Source organism: Psittacula echo (assembly GCF_963264785.1).
Source record: "Psittacula echo genome assembly, chromosome: 7".
NCBI lineage: Eukaryota > Metazoa > Chordata > Aves > Psittaciformes > Psittacidae > Psittacula > Psittacula echo.
In genome coordinates this window covers 1,494,633-1,512,966 of record NC_137740.1, presented here as the reverse complement: position 1 = coordinate 1,512,966, position 18,334 = coordinate 1,494,633, and the positions used below count along the sequence as shown (strand labels likewise).

The 18,334-nt window shown below is 43.8% G+C and overlaps 1 protein-coding gene across 1 annotated transcript; it reads right to left on the bottom strand.

Annotated features, from left to right (window-relative positions):
- Positions 1-535: 535 nt before the first annotated feature.
- Positions 536-16,786, bottom strand: LRRC40 (leucine rich repeat containing 40; the record flags this gene model as incomplete). Its single annotated transcript, XM_080623154.1, has 15 exons — positions 536-647; positions 1,459-1,644; positions 2,379-2,456; positions 3,666-3,776; positions 5,928-6,035; positions 6,940-7,048; positions 8,589-8,634; positions 11,052-11,142; positions 11,431-11,603; positions 12,618-12,760; positions 13,567-13,690; positions 14,117-14,246; positions 15,148-15,221; positions 15,629-15,810; positions 16,636-16,786. 15 exons carry the CDS (start codon positions 16,784-16,786, stop codon positions 542-544), a joined length of 1,812 nt encoding a protein of 603 aa, XP_080479280.1. The 3' UTR covers positions 536-541.
- Between the last annotated feature and the right edge of the window lie 1,548 nt (positions 16,787-18,334).

The window sequence follows — 18,334 nt, the reverse complement described above, 5'->3', positions numbered from 1 at the left end:
CATTGACCACAGTCTGCCTATGTTCAGGTGTGACACACACAGCCCACAACACACCTCATATGTACCCTCACTGCATGGCGGCAGGGCTGAAGCCCTTTATCACATACAGACTCATCACTGAGGCAGCAGTGGAGAGAGAGACTAAATACCTTGGGGGAGGTTATAAAATAGGCATACAAAATCAAAGTGGTTACTTCTGGCTTTTGTTCAACTACTTTGATGTTGACAATTGTATTTAAAAATCAGCTTGATTGTAGAAAAAGTGTGTCATATTACTGAAGGCAGCTCGCAGTGGCATCCTTTATCGCAAAAAGTGTAAACCTGTGGAGTAGCACTTTAAAATGCACTCTTGAAACATGCAGCTCGAGGAGAAAACAGTTCATAGACGGTTCCTGCTACAAACGCTTCCGGTCACAGGCAGGGTAACAGGGAGTTGAAGGAGGAGGAGGAAGGCGGGAAAACCCCATGGCATTTGGTCAGACAGGGCAGTGCTTCACTTGCACTGGGATGGCCCAGGCTGGCCAGGGCCTGTGCTGGTGCATCAGGTGGGAATGCGGCTCCGCAGGTACTCCAGCACCGCAGCTGTTCCTTTGGCCAGGATGGCTGCCCGCGGCGTACGGAAAGGATTGCCCTCCAGCAGGAGTGTCCTGGAACAACAGAGGGAAACCCAGCTACTGGTTGTACCAACACGGTCACACACTCCCCATGGATCTGAAACGCTTCCGAAATTCTTAATCCCTCTTCTATAAAAAGGATTTTAATTCCTGCTTCCCTTGTTCACACTAATCATCCTAATCTCCCCTCTGGCAGGTTAAAGCCATTCCCCCTTGTCCTGTCCCTACAGGCCCTTGTCCAAAGCCTCTCTCTAGCTTTCTTGTTGGTCCCTTTAAGCACTGGGAGCTGCTATAAGGTCTCCCTCGAGACCTTTCTGAAGTCTCTCTGGACAGCGTCCTTCAAGGGGGAAACCCCAAGGACCAAGAATGTGTTGTTTTTGACAAGACAGACCGCTTACACCTGTCATCTGTGAGGTGTATTATGCAGGGCCATCCAGAGTCATGACTCTTCGTATGTTACTCAGAGGCTATCATCCTGTCTCTTATACCAAGCTATCCACAGAGCTAAATGTGCAGGCTGACAGTGCAGCACCTCCCTGCCTGGCTGGTCTGTAGGTGCACCACCAGTGTATCTGTATGTAACCACCTTAGGCTCTAACATGAGATTTACACAGACCAACACACTTTTTCCATTGTCATAAAAATCATGACACAACTCCCCCACTATTGAATAAACATGGAAGAAAATACACTGGTTTACAAGTGGTAAGAGAGACCCTTTTTGTGCACTGAGACCTACACAATAACACACTGCCAATTAGTGCTTTTTCCTCTGACAAAAAATGCCCTGAAGAAAGGGGTCAGAATCTGTTTCCTAAACCATGTCACCACCTACAGAACACACCTCAGCGTTTCACAGTTTCCAAGCTCTGGTGGCACCTGAAGGAGGTCATTATTCTGAAGGTCCAGTGTTCCCAGCTTGTCCATCTTCTGTAGCTGCAGAGGGTCTATGGCCCCAACCTGATTGTTAGCCAGCAGGATTGTCTCCAGTGCTGGGATGCGATAAAGGACACTGGGAAATACCTTAAATCTTCAAGAAGCAAAAGGAGGCAAACAATAAAGTCGGAAGTAGGGCATTAAAAATATTAGCAGCCTTTAAATCAGACAGCATTGAAGCTTTAGCTATTTAAGGAAATGGTTAAGGTTGCTCTGAAAGGAGACAGCATCCATTATCTTAGCTGGCACACAGGGAAAGAGGTCACCGAAACACGTGCAGTGGCAGCTCAGCACCTCTAACAGTGTCACAGGCCAGCTGTGGTCACTGAGTAAGGCTGGTGTGTCCCACAGAACATGATCCAGAGGTGTACCACCACCAGGAGAACAGTCAGCTCCCTCCATCCTGCTGGGGCAGGGGCAGAGGGCTCCAGCCTAGCCCAGCCCAGTCCTGCCCTGCCTGGGCAGCAGCAGTGAGAGCAGACGCTCTCCAGGGCACCACTCATCTGCTTCCTGCAGCCCATTCCCCTCCTGTTCCTCCATCCCAGGGTCCTGCTGTACTCTGGCTGCCAGAGAGCAGTCCAGTTGGGGTCTGTGGTGGGATGCACTGATCACAAGATTCTTTAATTCCTTTTTTAACCAGCTCCAAAACTTATGTGGCAGAAAGTTCTAAAACTACACTATCCGTTGCGTACAGAAACAGATTCACTGCATCAGTTTTAACCCTACAGCCAATTGATCAAGTGTCCCCTCACAACACAGGAAAATCATATTCAATTCAGCCCACTTATTTCAGTTATTGTATTAAAAAAATATATAAATAGTTCTCACCTATTAAAAGAAAGATTTATTATTTGCAGTCTTGTCAGTGACTCCATTGCCTCAGGTAGAGATGTCAAGAAATTATTTCTGTGTATCAAATGAGGACAAACAGTAATCACTAACTTCTACAAAGTTTTAGTTAAGAATCCACCAAGACAGAATGTGTGTATTCACCAGTGCCAACACAGGGTCTTACACCAATTAATTGCTTCATAAAGGGGTTAAGACCATGACCAAGTACAGATGCTTGCTAATGCAAGCCAGGTTTCCATTCTCATTCCTGTCAGTAGGAGATGCAAAGTCTATCCTCTAAATATTCCCAAGTATTTCAAAGCATCTAACAAACAGCTCCACAAACCTGCCTGGCAAGTCAGCTCTGGGGGTTCAGAAGACAGCTGATGAAACTGCGCAGGTCCTGGTGCCAAAGTGAAGCAGCAGGATAATCTAAACCACTTCAAAATTCATTTACCCTGGTATCCAATTGCTGTAGCAATTTCTGGCTATGGTTACCATGGTGTTTCCCACAGCAGGAAGCCATTTGGAAGCTTCTTAAATACAAGGTTTGTAAGGATAAAGAAGGCCTGTTCTGAGTTTGACGTAAAGAGCCGTTCCAGGACAATAAAGACCAATCACTAAAAGATGCCCAAACTTAGACCTAAATTCTGAGACTTAAGACTCTCCTTGTAGCAGAGATGCTCCAGTCCCTTTGTATTGGTGGCCCTTCACTCTCTCCAGGCACAGGCAGGATACATTAAATCATGCCAAAGCAAATGCCTGTCTCTGCAACCGTGCTTTGTGAAGCACCAAAGGTAACAAACGCCAATGGCTAATTCTGCTGTCTGCATAAATGCAGTGAGCATTTTTCAGGAGTTAGAGAAGGTAAAATGACAGTAACTCTCTCTTGCAAACAAAGTACCTACAGCCAGCACGACAAGCTTTGTACCGTCACTGTCCTACTTCCCAGCTGCCCTCCAGGATTTCCTGGAGTGGGTTTCTTTTATGGGGTGGTGGGGGCTGTTTTTAAATAGAAACTTCACATCTCTGAGAACCTTCTAATGACTGAAGCAACACCTTTCATCACAGCAAGGCTCAGAGCTTGTCCACTTGGGTTGTGTGGTTTTCTTTAAACTGATGCCTAAATCTAGGCCACTTGCTGCTTCCGATCTGCGAGGCACCCAATGCCGTGGAGGCAGTTTGGGATATGAAGAATTATTTCAGTACTGCTATAACAGATGGTGGTTTAAACAGGCATGAAAATGAGTTACCCAGAAAGGAAGTCCAACACACGTCACAAACCTGATATCCAAATGTGTCAATTTATGGAGCATGCAAAGCTCGGGGGAAATGGAGGAGATTTTATTGAAGGCCAGGCTGACATCACAAACTGAGTCTTTCAGCTCCACAATCCTGAAACCAAATATGAGTATGTTTTTATTATGTAAGCTCAGGTTTGCATTCTGTTGTCTAAGTTAAGTGAAAAAAACCCTGAGGTATTCTACAACTCCAGTACACTTTGTGCTTCCTGACATTTCAGAAGCAATTCTGAGAGAAGATAATGGAAACTTCACCTGTGAAGGCTGCCTGTCCTGGAGCCTTCACTTGATGTGAAGATAGAGCTCATCTGAAGTTATCAGGATGGTAAATTTTCTCTCAGTGATAAACAGAGCAAATTTTATTACAAAAATCTACTCACTTCATTGCAGTTGAGAGGTACTGCAGAAGCCATGGCAGAGATGACCATCACTGCCATCTTCAGCCCTGTAAGTGTTTTAACCCATGTCAAACAACCAAAAGGAGATTGATCTTTTAGAAGCATAGAATGGTTTGGGTTGGAAGGAACCTTAGAAAACATCTAGATCTTTCTGTTCCACTCTTCTGACATTACAAATCCCAGGAAGAAGCATTTGCTGCTTCTTGTAAAAGGCATTCAGAGACTTTGGTGTACAACATTTAACAGATCCAAACGTTAGCTGCTGAATCCCTGTAACAACCTCTGTTTTAGTGCTAAACCCAAAAGATAATTAAATGAGAAAATACTCATCTCTCGCACCTGGAAGCCACTGAATTCTCTGGCACTCAGCAGCTGCACACCCACACCTACCCCAGTGAACACAACAGCCTCCAGCACAGGGAAAAGTGTGGGACGCACAAGCACCACCTCACTAAATTGATTCTAGAAATTGTACTGAAAAGAGAGTTTTAACTATGAGAAAGAGATCACATCTCTTCAAGTTCTATGTGCTAAAGGTTAAATGTGCAGCACACTTGTGTCCAAGAATGGAAATCAGTTCCACCCACAAATGTGTTGCTAGCCTAAAAAAACAGTTTTCATGATTTTCTTGGGCTACCAGAGATGAAGTAACCTTCCTCCATACACAAAAATGCTATTTATTCCCATTTGTGCCAAGAGAAACCTTTTCCCTGACTGTGATGACGTAACAAGTGCAATAACATCAAATGCTGTGTGATGGGACACAAAACCTAACAAGAAGAGAGGCATGGAAACTGTTCAGGCTTCCTTTAAAAAACCAACCAAACAATTACGCTTCCTGAAGAAAGTGAATTTAAACAGAATCCCAGGTACAGCACAGTTATTGCCCAGTAAGACCAATCAAACCCCACTTGCAGTGCATTTCTGGTGTCCTCAACGTAAGAAAGACATGGGGCCGCTGGAGCAAGCCCAGAGAACACCACAAGGATGATCGGAGCTGGAGCACCTATCGAGACAGGCTGAGAACATTGGGGGTGTTCAGCCTGGAGAAGAGAAGCTGCATAGACACCTCAGAGCAGCTTCCAGTGTCTGCAGGGGGCTACATGGATTCTGGAAAGGGACTCTTCATTAGGGATTGTAGCAATAGGACAAGGGGTGATGGGTTGAAACTGAAACGGGAGACTGAGATGAGCTCTTAGGCAGAAGCTCTTCCCTGTGAGGGTGCTGAGGCGCTGGCACAGGGTGCCCAGAGAAGCTGTGGCTGCCCCATCCCTGGCAGTGTTCAAGGCCAGGTTGGACACAGGGGCTTGGAGCAAGCTGCTCCAGTGGAAGGGGTCCCTGCCCGTTGCAGGGGTTGGAGCTGGAGGAGCTTTAAGGTCCCTTCCAACCCAAACCATTCTATGGTTCTATGATAATGAAGTGGTGAATCCACACAGATTATCTTCACATAGGAAAAAACTGCTCCATACAGAAAACAATCCCCCAGTGTGGTTAAGCACCAGCACTTCATCATTGTGAGAAGTCACATCCACTCCCCTCAATTCACCTCAACAACACTTAGCAAAGCAAGATGAAAACCAACAAGCAATGAAGGCACCACTGAGTAGAACCAAGCTTCTTTTTACTGCCATCTTCCTGTCCATCAGTGACCCGCAGCATGCTACTCATACTAGAAACATGAGTGTATTATCCAGCATCCCAATTATACTTTTGTTTGTGTGCCTGTGTGTACACAAATAAAAGCATAGCATGAAGTGTAAATACACTTGATGAGGAATACCACAGGATGCTGAGGAACAAAAGTAGGGAAGAAAGCCACACAGAGAGAATAACCTTCACAACAGTACCTTGGAGGAACTTCACTCAGCTGGTTTTTGCTGAAGTTGATCGTGGTGACAGGACTGCTTCTGACTGCATTGAACATTTCATCAGGAATCACAGCTGCCTGTTTCTCACTGAACAATGGAAAGCATTTAGCTGAGTAACACAAACAAGTCAAATGTTTCCTATTTATTAGCCAGACATTTTCATCTTTCAGAAGATGAGTAGTAGAATAGATAAAGAAGTACCTACAACTTGAAATTCTTAAAAAGCTGTTAATCAGAAAGCTACTAATCACTGTGCCATGTTGTGGTATCTGGGTGACAATATCATTTCACATTGGTGCACTGATCTGTTACCGTACTTAAGAAAAGTCAGTAACAGCTGAGTTATGTCACTACCTCAACAAACCTGTGGATGCTGCATGCTGGGCCAGAAAGCATGGCAAGATTGGCATGAAACAGGTTTCCCTCTCTCAGCTCAGGAAACACCCCCAGCACAATGACAGGTAACTACTCAATGTGGGGCTCCTAAATATTTGTGGTGACCAAAGCCACCCCAGCCCTTTCACCAGTGAGGTCCTTGCCACGTCCCAACCCTCAGCAGCATTTTGCATTTCACTGAGCAGTTCTCAGCATGTCAGGTTTTCTTCCCTCTTCCCAACCTAACAACTCACGTTGTTGGTTACATTTAAGAACTAACTGGAGAAACTCACGTCCTGCAAGGTGTTCTGATACTTAATGGAAATTGCTAAGGAAGTTTGAAAGGTACTAAGAACACCTGAAGGTATGAAGTGTTTCGGTGATTTAAAATGAATATTAATGTGGAATATTTGATAATACAAACAAATAGTTAAAACTCTGCAATTCAAACCTGTCTATTCCCGAGCACACACATTGAAGTGAAAATTGCAGAAGTGCAGCAGGATTTGCACATAGGTTGAGATATATCATAAGGACTGAAAAAAAAAAAAAAAAGGAAAAAAACCCACAAGTGTTCTTACAATCTCAGAAATAGGCAGTATTTCAACACACATACCTGTATTCCAACAGCTTCAATGTGGTTATGGCATGCATGTTAATCCTGGACTCACTTGGAAGCGTCATGGCTGTCACAGGAGGCTCCTCATTTGAGTTGGTTACATCATCTACAGGTAACAAACATGTATAGTCACACAGACTGCAGGCAGATGTGGTGTCCTAGACAGAGAGTTTTCATGTCCCTAGTCACCTGCCACCACCCCTTTTAATTCTTCCTGTATTCCTGCTCAATTGGGTATTATCTGATTCAGAATATTTCAAGTATTTTCTAGTACAGGTTCTCTGTAATCGCGGGTTTCTGGTTTGTTGGGTTTTTAGGAGGGGTGAAAAGGAGAGGAGTTGATGTGAATTTTAAAAGATAGGTCAGGAAGCAATGGAGATGCTACACTAGTAAAGAACTTGTGTAGGCAGCTGCCTCCATGGAGGAGGGAGCTACAAACAAACAGGGAATTTGGGCTAGAAATGATGATCTAGATCAACTGCCTCCAGAACCGCAAATCTGACCACAACATTAATATTTATAAGCCATCATCACACCCTCCTCTGTTACAATCACACAGAAAAGCCCTTGGTGTTGCAAGGGCTACTTGGAACATTTAAGAAATGCAGTTTAAAAGCACTGCTCTGCACCCCTGAGGTGTGGCCTCACATGCGTAAGCAGGGTGAAGCTCAGCTGGAAGACTAAACCAGTGATAAATCCAACTTCCACTAAAAGAAACTGAACAAAATTCCTTGGAAACTGGCAGCAGTCACTAATAGAAGTCTACTAACAGTTATGCCTAACCACAACTAGCTGTCCTTTCACTAGGGAAGGCCAAAAGGGTCAAACCCAAGCTTTTTTCTGCATTTAAATCTCTACAGAAACAGCACTGCTACTGTTTTAGCTCCAACTTAGATGCCATAGCACGCAGAATAAACTCATCAGCATTGCTGTTGAGCAGGACATCAGCTAATTTTATTACCCACAATTACATTATCTACTGTACTTCACCAGATAAGCTTCTGAGCATGTACTCTGGCATTCAATTAATTTTTGTCAAGTTAATATGTCACATTTGCATGGAACCTGACGTTCTGAAGCGATTTTACATGCTGCAGTAGCCTAATTAATACTGCCATCCTCTGGCAGAGGGAGAGAAAACCCACTGAACCAAAAGGAAAATTCCCACATACCATTTTCAATAAAGGTTGCTTGCATGAATTATCAAGGCCTTTTCTAAATTAAGAGGTTAAGCATATTTTTCCATCTAAGTGCAGCATAATCACTTCCATATGATATTTAACATGACCCGTGAACTCAGTTGTTTTGCCTCATGTAAACTTGCCATTATGTTCAGAGAAGAAATAAGAGAAGCTACTGGAATTCCTCATGTAAAATGCATAAAGGAATCAGAGGAAAACACTGAACGTTATTTTTCTAAATGATACTCCTCAACAAAGAATGTCTGCCAGTCAGTATTGTCTAATAGAGTAAGAAAAAGGAACAGCATGGAAATGTAAGAGCAAACTGCTGAGTAAAGAAAGCTCAGGGTAATTGCAGGGTAACTGCAGAAATTTGGATTTAAACAGACACCCTCAGTAGGTTCTACTTCATTTTCATTTCTTAGACAGATTCTCTTTAAAATGCAATGCAACAGAGCCACATACCTTGGATTTTGCTTCTCAGGTATTTCAGAAGCTCCTGGGTGCCTTTCTTCAAAATAAAGACATAAATGAAGTCAGGAAAGTCTTTGCCAGACAGTGTCTATGTAGCCATTCTGACAGTGAGGAATGACAACTCCAGTCACACATGTGGAGCCCAGAGCACTGGTGACTAAAACCCACCTAATGCTTCCCACAGAAAATCCCTCTTCACAGCAACTTTGAACTTGCTTATTTAGAAGTTTGGTTCCATACTCCGGCCTGACCTTAGGCTTCACAGTTTTAGCTCTGTATCTGAAGCAGATAGGCAGTTCCAAGAGCAAGGAAAAATGTTTAAATGAACTTAATCTTCCCTTTAAAAAGGTCTAGCGTAACTGTGCTTTGGAGCAGACATGTAAAACTTGTCAGGAAGCTGACTGTTCAGTGTTCTGCTAACTTTTTATGTCCAAAATGATAAATATTGGGAAAACACTGCAGATTACATCATTTGCATGGATTTTTAACAGCTCAGCTCTCCAAAGGTTTGACTTTCAGTCCTCTCATAACATCTTCTACTGGTCAAATGCAGCTACTGGCTGCACAATCTACTAGTAAGTAAGCATAACCTCATCTAGCCCATTTGGTTTAGGATAAAGCTAGGTTTTCCTTATGATTTTACATGCTTTAAAACCAGTGACTGAACTAAAGTGCTGAATACAAATTAACATATCCCATTCTAGCTGACATCTGTGTTTCACACAGTAAGAGACTGGCTGATCTGAATGTAGAGGGAACAAAGAAAACGTCAAAGCTGGAAAGGAAGGAACTCTCACCTGAAATCTGATGAGATGACAGAACCAGAAGATAAAAGACAGAGAAAGAGAGGCCTGAGGAGACCGGGAGTGACTGCAGGCATGTACTGAGCAAGTAGGGGGAAGGCAGTATAGAAGAACCAGGAAACTTTTAAGGAAAAGGTGAAGGTCAAAGGCGAAGCTGAGTAACAGTCACGTGGCTTGCACAGAGAAGAGCAGGTAAGACACAGCTCAACAGCCATGTTACACAAAAAGGAGAGACCAGAATTTAACAGAAACTGACTGGAAATTCACCAAGAAACAAGAATGAGTTTGGGACCAGAAGGAGAAGCCTGAGAAACGGGGACTGATGAGCTGGAGCAGGGATGGACGAGAGTAGCTGTCTGCTACACTGTACTTACCCCCAGGCCCTGCCAATCCATAATCTCAGCATTTCCCTGTTTCTAAGAAGTGTCTGTGGAACCACACAAGCTTCAGCAATTACTTCTCTAAATCAAGTGTAAAAAATTCTAGATAACCATTTAAAATTGCAGTTATATGAAATTACAGTGTTGGTAATGGATCAAGACAGTGTAAGTATAAAACACTGTGATGGAATCCTTGTACCTCTCATTGCTACAAATCTGAAACACACACAGGAAGTTACACACATCCGTGCTCCTACATTTGAAAGACAGTAAACCCTTGGAAGCCAGGGTACCAGAAGTTAACTAATCAGGAACCCTAAATCACACTCCTTTGCAGGTACATTTTAAGCCAACTTGGAACTCCGGAATCATGTATGACTTTACCCACTGAAGCCCTGCTCATTAATTTAGTGCATACAGTGCTCTGTTCAGATACACAATGTTTCCTCTCTTCTGACAGATACTACAAAATTCCCTTTCAACAGTCTCTAGTGTGGTTATTTTTAGAGAATCCCAGAGCTTTGTAAGCTTTTACTTTATAACACTGGTAAAACCACAGGAATATACATAACTCCCATGAGAAGAGGGGCCTGCTGGGGAACAAAATAAGAGGGAATTCTACAGCAGCACCAGTGCCCATGGTCCAGCCTCCCTTCTGCCCTATGCACTTGTTTCCTCATGCACAACTCACACCTTCACTCTCTGCGGGTTACCTACACAAAGAACACAGGCCTGAGGTACAGGTTATCCTAAACAAAAGGTAGTACATCAGACTGTCATTGCCCAAAAAGCATCTGCCATCGAATACACTTTGGAGATGGATCGTAGAGCCTTAAATCAGGCGAGTAGGAGATGAAGAACAGAAATCTACACTCCTCTAGGAAAAGCCTGATGTATAGTACTCACATAGCATTGCAAGGAACTGTGACTGCTGCAGGATTAGGCAGGAGACAGCTGAACTATCCTTCTTTTCCCAGACATCCATTGCTTCATTTGCAATATATATTACAACTTCTGAGGCAAATCTGAAACAGGTCCTATAATTCAACAACCTCCTTTACTCCATAGTCCTCATGGTCTTACGCACTGCATTAGACTTCAGTGGAAACAGCACCCAAATCACAATATGCACAAACAAGAGGCGGATTAAAGTTGCACAGGCTATGTGGAATCTGGATGTATTCTGATTGTTTCTAATGTTCTGGCTACACAACCAGGATAATGTACATAAGCAACACCACCAAACTTTATATGCTGTCTCTGGTGCTTACTTGCAGAAGGTCTCTTCGAATGGTCCTCAAAGGATTTCCCTCTAATGCCAGAAATTTCAACTGGGGAAGGTTCCCCAGTGTATAAGGCAACCTGCAAATGGAAACATCTCATTTCAGAGCAGACTCAAAACAATTTCTAAAAGGATTTGGCAATGGTTTGTCAGATGGCATGGTACTCTGAAGCTCACCAGGCTCAGGTAAAGAGATACAGAACATATAATTAATAAATTACATAACATAGAAAGGGCTCCTTCATTTTATGATCGAGTCCTTTTTTAATTACATATCACAAAGTGCAATGCAGCAGCTATAGAATGAGCTGTCATCAGATGTCACTAGCTGTGCCTCATCACAGCCACAACGCAGTTTTTAATATTACCTACTGATATCATTGTTGGAGAGGTCAAGTCGCTCCAGCTTCTGAAGCAGAGCAATTTCATCAGGAACTGATTTTATCTTGTTGTCTCTGAGTTCCAGTACAGAAAGGGAAATCAGATGCTTCAGATTCTCTGCATTTAATATTTCAATCTGATTTTCACCAGCATGCAATTCCTATGGAAACAAAGATCACCCACAGTTACGTTACTCTATTAAAACTATTTTATAACTTACTGATCTCCTAAATCATGACATTGGCAAAAATATGTAATGATGTGGAGAAAATGTAGATCTCAACTGTCTTTCATCTGCATATGAAATATCAAAGTCTCCAAAGATCCAGACACAGGAGTCTGAACTTAGCTTTTTCACACCACCATGGAACCCTCAGCTTTGAGTTCCAAGCTAGGAATAAATTTGCTCCATCTTCAAGAACCTGACAATGCCTTTATTCAAGAAGTTTCTTAATTTCCAAGTTATAGGAAGTTGAGAGGGCAGCTTCCTCTCTCCCTATTGGGAATGTAATTGGAAATAATTTTCTTACAAAGGGCTGAAAAAGCTTGGAATTTTAACTACTGAGTTCAGAGTTACGCACAACTAAAGCATGTGCACTCTTTGATTGATGTTGGCATTGGGAACAACGCAGTGGTACAGGCACTCACTTGGTCCAATCATTTTGCTATTATTAGTTGAGTAACCAACTTCTGATGCTCTGAAACAGGCAATTTTCAATCTCAAACATACCGGGAATTTAGGCTGCAAAATATCTGGAAGATCTGACTATCCTAAAAGGAGAAATAAAAAGTATACTTTCTCTGCAATTACAAGGGAAGAAAATGGTAATGAACAAAGTAAAATTATCTAGAAAATGTTCCTAAAGGGGAAAAATAACTGTAGCAAGGCAACACTAGATCCAGTTTTCAGTCATTCCTCTTCTAAATATTTCTTTTCTTTCCCAAATCTGAAGAGTACTGCTGCAAATTTGTCTCCCACATGATCTTAGGATTGACCAATACGGACCATAAGAGTAACTGCAGACAGGGGTATATTAAAAAGAGTTTTAAACACAACTTTTTATCACAGCACTTCACAAGAATTTGTGTTTAAATTAAGTCATTATTTTTAGTTTACAGAAAATACCCTATTTTCTGTACCAAAATACAGCACACCAACCATTTCAGACCTTACCTTCAGTAACTCACAGGAGGGAAATTCTGGTAAGGAACGCAGTTTATTCTTTCTCAGATAAAGTTGTTCCAAAGATGCCATAGTTGCAAGTTTAGAAGGTACTGTTTCCAGGTAGTTTTTAGTACAATCCAGTTGTCTCAAGCCTACAGGAGGAAGAGTGCAGTGACAAACAGAAAAGTAACAGAATATAAAAATTGCATTGTATGGAAGCATAAATAATCCTGGGGTTTAAAATAAGCAGAAGAACATTTTGCCAAACAGAATTTTGGAAGATATCAAATCAGTCAGCGTCAATGTTTCTGAAATGAAGGCATCTGCTTTTCACTTATTCTTCACAGAACATTCTGGAATGCTTTCAGTGACACTGCCAAAAAACTCACTGTTGTCAGTAAAGGGTCTAAGCATTGCAGACCATCTCAGAAAGATCTGCAAGTCATTTCTACAGCACTTACAAGAAATGCCCCTGTAGAGCTGCCTCAGCTATTAAAATCTGCGTTTTATATCAACCACTACTCACCTTGATATTTAACATTCAAATGTTACAAGTCAATTTTGTCACTCCAATTTATGTTTTTTCCTCTCCAGTAATTTTAACTCTCTCTCATTTATGCTTTATTTTCCACTCAAACTATGCATTAGCGAAAAAAAAAAGTCCGATTTCTTATTACAGCCATAAGGCTAATAACCTCTAAGCAGAACTATGTTAATCCTTATACTTTACACCTTTCTGATGATTCCACATCCCATTTATCAAGAAATATGAACCATAAGAGGACTCAAGTTGGATATACAATAGCTGTAGCGGACTTTTTTAAATCACGCTGAACTAATACTCTTGAGAACACAGTAACTCTTTAAGCATGTATTTCTTAAAACCTGAATAACATGCACTACATTTCTGAACACAAGTACAGAACTGGCTGCATGGCATCTGAGGAAACTGATCTACTTTTCATGGTGCTGAGGTCTGCAGGCAGGTTCTGGAGCTGGTTACAAGCCAGGTTGAGTCGCACCAAGTTAATGAGCAGAGCAAAACTTGTTGGAATGTCTGTGAGATGGTTGTTGGACACATCCTGAAGATTAAAAAAAAAGAGAAAGAGAAAGAGGTTAGAAATAGAGTTGTTTAAAATGTCCCATGAGTATGACTACTGCAAAGTTAATTACTGGCAGAACATTAAAATGAGATGGCTGACATCTTCAGGATCAACCTGGCAGGAATGTGAATGGAAGAAACAATTCTCCCATGACTGAGGGATCACACAGGATTTGGTTTTTCTTACAATATTTGGCAAACCAAGAGCAAAACTTGGTTTCAAACAAGGAAACAGCAAACCAAAAACCCACCATGTATTAACTGAAACTGACAACCTACATAAGTCCTTAGAACATGCACAAAGTTCTGTTACCTTAGATATAGAGGGGTTTAGTCAGCAGTAACAAAATGTGGGTAAATCAGCCCTTCTGCACAAATAAACATTTTTCAAAGAGTTGTAACTTACTAATTCCTCTAAACTGACAAGTTGGCCAAACCCATCTGGCAAGACGCTCAGCTCGTTGTGGTGAAGAAGGAGGCTCTTCAAATGTGACAGCTGCAGCAGCTCTTCTGGGATACTTTTCAGTTTGTTGTGGCTAAACATAAAGGGGAAAGGAATTACTGAGTCGTTTTAAGGAGGTAACTGCATACAGACACTCCTGTTACCTGATCCTACCCATCACTGCTATCAGCAGGGTGATCTCAGGCACCCATGGCCTGTTGAAACACAAACTCTTCAGAGCCTAGAGCACAGAACATGGAGCACACCCAGCACCGGGAATTCCATGCTGGCACAGACTATTAATTCCATCCGGAGGGAGAAAGGCTTCAGCGACCCACTCCCACACTGCAGCCTGCACATGCACTTGCTACTCAGGATACCATCACCTTGAAGAAAAATTTGTCTCCTACAACTGCCACAGCCTTCCACAATGGATTAGTTTCCTGGGAGAAATTAATTCTGTTTATTTCTTCAAGAATCCCTTTTATCCTCATCTGAATTTGCTGTACCCCAGCACCATTTTTGTTTGTTTGATGTACTTTACACACACAGAGGCAGCATACCCTCCTTCTCTTTGTGCGCTAGTTTACAAAACTACTCCAGTAAACAGAAGATGATGAACTTTCCAGCATGAACGAGAATACAATTCTTTACAATGTGTATTTTTCATGACAAAAAAAAAGTATGTTTATTTTCAAAGCTGCCAGAATAAAGCAAATGAATGTAGATACAGCTTTTGTGTGCTTATTCAAAGTACCAATTTTCACCCTCCAAGTGAAAAGACCATGGCTTTGAATATCAGTGAAAATGACTTTAACAAACCTAAGGTTATCATTTTTGATCCAAAACTTACAATTCTCAATCTACTAATATCCTCTTGTTAAAAATCTGAAATCAGGATTTGAAAGAAAACTTGATATCCTGCAATCTCTTTTTCACCCTGTCAAAGTCACTGTGGTATTTCTCACATTCCAGTTTTGTAACGTGTAATTTACCTGACATCAAGTTTCTGAAGATTCTCTAACTGTCCTAAAGCAGAAGGCAGTGATGTCAGTTGATTATCATGCACCTGGAAAACAAAGTTTTGAGCACACAGTTACTAATTTGTACTGTGTTGGTTTCCTTTCCCTATCCCAGAAACAAATCAAGCTAACCTAAACACAGAGTAATTTTGTACACAGTAACAGCTACATACGTGCCTCAAAGCCAAGTACCACCAGCAGCACTGCAACTGACAAGTTTCAAAATGCTACTTAATTAAACACTAAGAGAGTAGATATGATCTTTCTACAGAAGAGCACCCACTATCAGTGTATAAACCAAGAGTGATCTGTAACAACCTTTTCTGTATCCTGAGAATACACAAGTGCCACTTCTACACATCCATGGAAATGGAAAACAAAGACCTAAGGCTCGGTTTATTCCCCCTTCTATGGGGAAAGCACAGTCCTACTGTAATGGGATCACTGTACTTACATCCAGAACAGTGAGTGCAGGCAGAAGTTTGACATCCTCTGAAAGACACTGCAGCTTGTTTGAGGCCAGTATCAGCTTGGTCAGGTCTGTTTGCTCCCACCAGCGATCCGCAGCACCAAAAGAGAGATTCTGATGAGCTTCCTCTGGAGTATCCAAATTTATCCGCCACACATGCTGAGGCACTACATAGACAAACACACACGTGTCAACCAAAATCTTCAGGTGCTTATTATCAAATTTCATAGAATCATGGAATAGTCAGGGTTGGAAAGGACCTTAAGATCATCTACTTCCAACCCCCCTGCCATGGGCAGGGACACCCCACACTAAACCAGGTCACCCAAGGCCTCATCCAACCTGGCCTTGAACACTGTCAAGGATGGAGCATTCACAACCTCCCTGGGCAACCCATTCCAGTGCCTCACCACCCTCTCAGTAAAGAATTTCTTCCTTAGATCCAATCTAAACTTCCCCATAATGCTTTTCATACACACATATGGGCAACTGGGTTTCTCCAGACATTTTTCCAGACCTGACAATAACAAGGTGATGGAAATCTGCCAGCAACAGCCAAAATTAAGTTCATCTGCAGATGGCAGGAAGCATTCATTGCTGTTGCTCCCTCTGTATCTTTCCCGTCCTGTCCGGATGGCACTGCCTAACGTAAACCCAGGCACAGGAGGCACACAAGCCCGCGGGATCGCCCAGCACACAGAGCGCCTGATCCCACAGCTGTGGCTTTCGGAAGCGCCGAGGCCCCGGCCCAAGCGCAGCCGCTCTCCGCCGGGCTCCCACCCCTCCGCAGCAGGCGCCGGACCCCCAGCAGCACCGCCGCCTGCAGTGAGACGGCAGCCCCGGCTCGGCGCGGCTGAGGTGCGGGACGGAGGGCTGGCACCGCCCGCTACAGGGAGAACAAGGAGCGGTGCGTTCCCGCCGCAAAGCGCTCAGCCGCCCCAGGCGGCAGCGGCGAGATCCCCGAGGGATGGGGCCCGGCTGCCCGCGCTCACCCTCACTGAGGTTCCGGCCCGACAGGTTCAGCTGCCCGCTCTTCCGAGCCGCCCGGATCAGACCTTGCGGCACGGCGGGGCCCGGCTCCGCCACTTCCCGCATGAACACAGCGCGGGAGTCCGCAGCCCGCGCTCTCCGCGCCGCCGCCATCCTCGCCGGGGCCACGCCGACACCACCCCAACGCCGCTGAACAGGCGGGGCCTGGCGGGGGCCCTCGGGCGGGGCCACGGCTCCGGCGGCCGCCCCGGAGAGCGCCGTCCGGGCCCAGGGCGCCGCCATTTCCCGCCGGCCGCGCGGGTTCCGAGCATGGCGCCGAAATGGTGCCGGACACGGAGCGGGTCCGGCCGGGGAGCGCTGAGCCCGCCCCGGAGGGCACCCGGGCCCAGAGCGCCGGCTGCCCCGAACCGCGCAGCCGGGCTGCCCCCCCGTGCGAGACCAGCGCCGCCATTTCCACACCGGGCTGTCCCCAGCGCTGGCCTGTGTGGTTTCCATCCTCCAAATCGACATGAAGTTCTGTCCCTAGCTCCCTGCAACAAGTGGGATGTCAAATCGCGGCCCCTCAACAGCAGTGATGTATATTGTACATCTGCTGCTGGTATAGTTAATGTACATACTAGGATCTTGAACATAGGTCAGAATGGCCTGCATTGGCAATAAGAGGTTCATGAGTAAAACCAGGACTTGGTTCTGTTTAAAAAATCAAAGGAGAACATCCAGGATGGATTACACCAAGAATGAGTTACCTGGCAGCTTGGCAAAGTGACTGATTAACCAGCTTGGCAATGAAACTGACTTTTAAGGTGTCCTGAAGTGAACTGTCTTCATTATAATATTAAAAATCACACCCACAGGTCAAAAAAGACCCAGGCCCAGGCGAACACCCTGCCTCTGTGATTGTGCAGTGATTAGAAGAGATTGCACAGCAAGTACTGTAATTATATGGCACTTTTCTATCAACTTGCTGTTTTTCATTTCCCCTTTAGTCCACAGCTTGCAAACTGAATAGAAACATTAGACTGAACAGTCCTACCAATACTAGAGGTTAACGGGGACCAGTGTCTGCTGTTTATCCATAACTCAGAGCGATATTTCCTGATCCCACCAGCTTCTCCTGGTGAGAAGGATGGGAAAGGAGTGTCTCCGCCTCAATCACTAGCGAATTTAGCTGTGGCTCTTTTTACTTTTCACTTTCAGAAACACAAGGTTTGTGTTCCAGACATTTGTGTTTCAAACTGCCCTTTTTGAAAAAAACTTCTACTAACAGTGCCAAACAAGTTAAAAGTAACTAGCTAAGGACCAAATACATTAGGTAAATAAATGACTCAAGAAACTGTCCTGCTTCAGGCACTAACACTTGAGGAAGGATTTTGGCCGCATTAGCTTTCTACTGCTGCTCTATAATTCCCTTTTTCTGTCTCCTCTTTCTTTCATCTGAGTATTAAAATAAAACACAGCTGGAAATCCCACAGTTTTGTATGAAGTCTTCAAGTAACCATCCCTGGCAGTGTTCAAGCCCCTGGACGGGGGAAGGTGTCCTTGCCTGTGGCAGGGGTTGGAACTGGATGAATGTCCTGGGTTCAGCAGTAGCAGTCATTTTTCTCCTTTTTAGTAGCTGGTGCAGTGCTGTGGTTTTGACTTTCGGCCTGGGAACAGCGCTGATAACACCGATGTTTTTAGTTACTGCTCAAATGTTTACCC